Source organism: Nicotiana sylvestris, chromosome 3 (assembly GCF_000393655.2).
Source record: "Nicotiana sylvestris chromosome 3, ASM39365v2, whole genome shotgun sequence".
Lineage (NCBI taxonomy): Eukaryota > Viridiplantae > Streptophyta > Magnoliopsida > Solanales > Solanaceae > Nicotiana > Nicotiana sylvestris.
In genome coordinates this window covers 209,220,270-209,222,731 of record NC_091059.1, presented here as the reverse complement: position 1 = coordinate 209,222,731, position 2,462 = coordinate 209,220,270, and the positions used below count along the sequence as shown (strand labels likewise).

Sequence of the window (2,462 nt, the reverse complement as noted above, 5' to 3'; positions counted from 1 at the left end):
AATATATGATGGGTGTAAATTAATAAGGATAACATCATACAAATTCATAGGATAATATGATTTAGACCTAAATTGAATTGATCATACACCTTTTTTGTTTTTGATAATAAAGAAAGATATTATATTTAAACAAGCATATGCGTACACTATTACTACTACTAGCTATATTGTTTGTAGTTTTAGCAAGCAAGCTACTAGAACAACATTCCAAAACCTTATGACTATTGCCATAATTTCTAGTTTCACACACTGCAGGTTGCACTTCCAAGTCATATCTACACTGTGGCAGCAAGCGTGTCGTAATTATTCCAAGCTTGTCCTCATTCCATATCTTACTAACCAAAAGTGGTGGTTCTACAAAAATCTGCATAGTAGAGCCTTCCGTCAAAAAGTTTCCTACATTTTCTAGTCTATCAGCTAATCTATTTTGCTCTCTGTACACATGGCTTACTGGCGGATCATGTAGCTGTCTGAGAAGGTGCCTGCAATCATTTAGTAGATTAGCATGTAGTATATTATTATTCTTCAGTAGGCTAAGTACCTCTTTAGCGTCAATTTTCACTTGAATTGGTGTTATATTGTGTTGAACCGATAATATAAGTCTCTGTAATAAAGCAAGTATTTCTGTGGTAATAGGCGTTTGAGAGAGGACTGTACCTGAGAAACCCAGTATCCAACTCCCCTCATGATCCCTAATTATTCCACCAATTCCATTTCTATTAGTGTGTGGTGAGTGTGTTGCGTCCATATTTAATTTGTATATGTTAGGTTCCGGAGGTATCCATTTTAGTGCTACTCTAATATTTTTTTGTATTTTATGTGATGAGGCAGCTAGATAACAGAATTCAGTTGCTTGTTGCGTGGTGAAATTTTTATTAATGACATAATGCTTGTCCTCATACATATTTTTGTTTCTAGTTATCCAAATATTCTAAAGACTTAATGGAAGGTAAGTGCGCTAATTTAAATTATAGGAAAATTTCTTCTAACTATAATGGAAGGTAAGTGCACTATCCATCTTACTAGGAGGATGGCAGAACAGTATAGGGACAAGAAGAAGGATCTCCACACGGTGTTTATTGATCTAGAGAAAGCATACGACAGGGTTCCTAGGGAGGTCTTATGGAGTTGCTTAGAGGCTAAAGGGGTTCTGGTAGCCTACATTAAGGTGATTAGAGACATGTATGAAGGAGCTAAGACTCGGTTAGGACAGTAGGAGGCGATTCTAAGCATTTTCCAGTTGTTACGGGGTTGCACCAAGGGTCTGCACTTAGCCCTTTCCTATTTGCCCTGGTGATGGATGCCATAACGCATCATATCCAAGGGGAGGTGCCATGGTGCATGCTATTTGCTGATGATATAGTCCTAATTGATGAGACACGTCGCGGCGTCAACGAAAGGCTAGAGGTTTGTAGACATGCCCTTGAGTCTAAAGGTTTCAGGTTGAGCAGGACGAAGACGGAATACCTCGAGTGCAAATTTGGGGCTGAGCCGACGGAAGCGGGTGTGGAAGTGAGGCTTGACTCTCAAATCATCCCTAAGAGGAGTAGTTTCAAGTACCTTGGGTCAGTTATTCAGGGGATCGGGGAGATCGCCGAGGAGGTCACACACCGTATAGGGGTGGGTTGGATGAAGTGGAGGTTAGCGACGGGGGTCCTGTGTGACAAGAAAGTTCCACTGTTACTAAAAGGTAAGTTTTATAAAACAGTGGTTAGGTCTGCAATGCTGTATGGGATCGAGTGTTGGCCGGTTAAGAACTCACACACCCAGAAGATGAAAGTAGCATAGATGAGGATGTTGAGGTGGATGTGCTGGCATACAAGGATGAATAAGATTAGGAATGAAGATTTTCAAGAGAAGGTGGGTGTGGCCCCCATAGAGGACAAGATGCGGGAAGCAAGACTCAGATGGTTCAGGCACATTCAGAGGAGGAGCACTGATGCACCGGTGAGAAGGTGTGAGCGACTGGTTGTGGTGGGCATGAGGAGAGGTAGAGTGAGACCTAAGAAGTATTGGGGAGATGTGATAAGGCAGGACTTAGCACGTCTTAGGATTACTGAGGACATGACCCTTGATAGGGAATTGTGGAGGTCGAACATTAAAGTTGTAGGTTAGGGGGAAGCTGTGGATGTTTCTACAGCGCACTAGAGTGTGACTAGCTAGATATGAGGTAATCTTAGAATGTTACTGATCAGCTACCGATACAGGGAGTTATTTGTTGGATATTAGTATACTTTTCATCTATTTCGTATTTCCTATATTTCTTATATTGCTGCTATTTTGTTATTTTATGTTATGTTGTGCATTGTATGTTATTTTTAGTATGAGTCTATGGATAGTACTAACTTATCGTCTTTTGTTGATGTCTTGAGCCGAGTGTCTCCTGGAAACAACCTCTCTGCCTCTCGGGGTAGGGTTAAGGTCTGCGTACATATTACCCTCCCCAGACCCCACTTGTGGGA

At 41.2% G+C, this 2,462-nt stretch overlaps 1 protein-coding gene across 1 annotated transcript; it reads left to right on the top strand.

Annotated features, from left to right (window-relative positions):
• The first annotated feature begins 1,296 nt into the window (after positions 1-1,296).
• LOC138888620 (uncharacterized) lies at positions 1,297-2,115 on the top strand. Its single transcript, XM_070170515.1, has 2 exons — positions 1,297-1,727; positions 1,824-2,115. The coding sequence occupies exons 1-2, from the start codon at positions 1,297-1,299 to the stop codon at positions 2,113-2,115; spliced, it is 723 nt and encodes a 240-aa protein (XP_070026616.1).
• The last annotated feature ends 347 nt before the right edge of the window (positions 2,116-2,462 follow it).

What these genes read in the sequence shown, in the direction of transcription:
- LOC138888620 (XM_070170515.1), top strand. Translation starts at nt 1,297, where the DNA reads ATGGATGCCATAACGCATCATATCCAAGGGGAGGTGCCATGGTGCATG. An exon ending in GTGGTTAGGTCTGCAATGCT is followed by an intron (nt 1,728 to 1,823) that starts GTATGGGATCGA and finishes CTGGCATACAAG; the next exon opens with GATGAATAAGATTAGGAATG.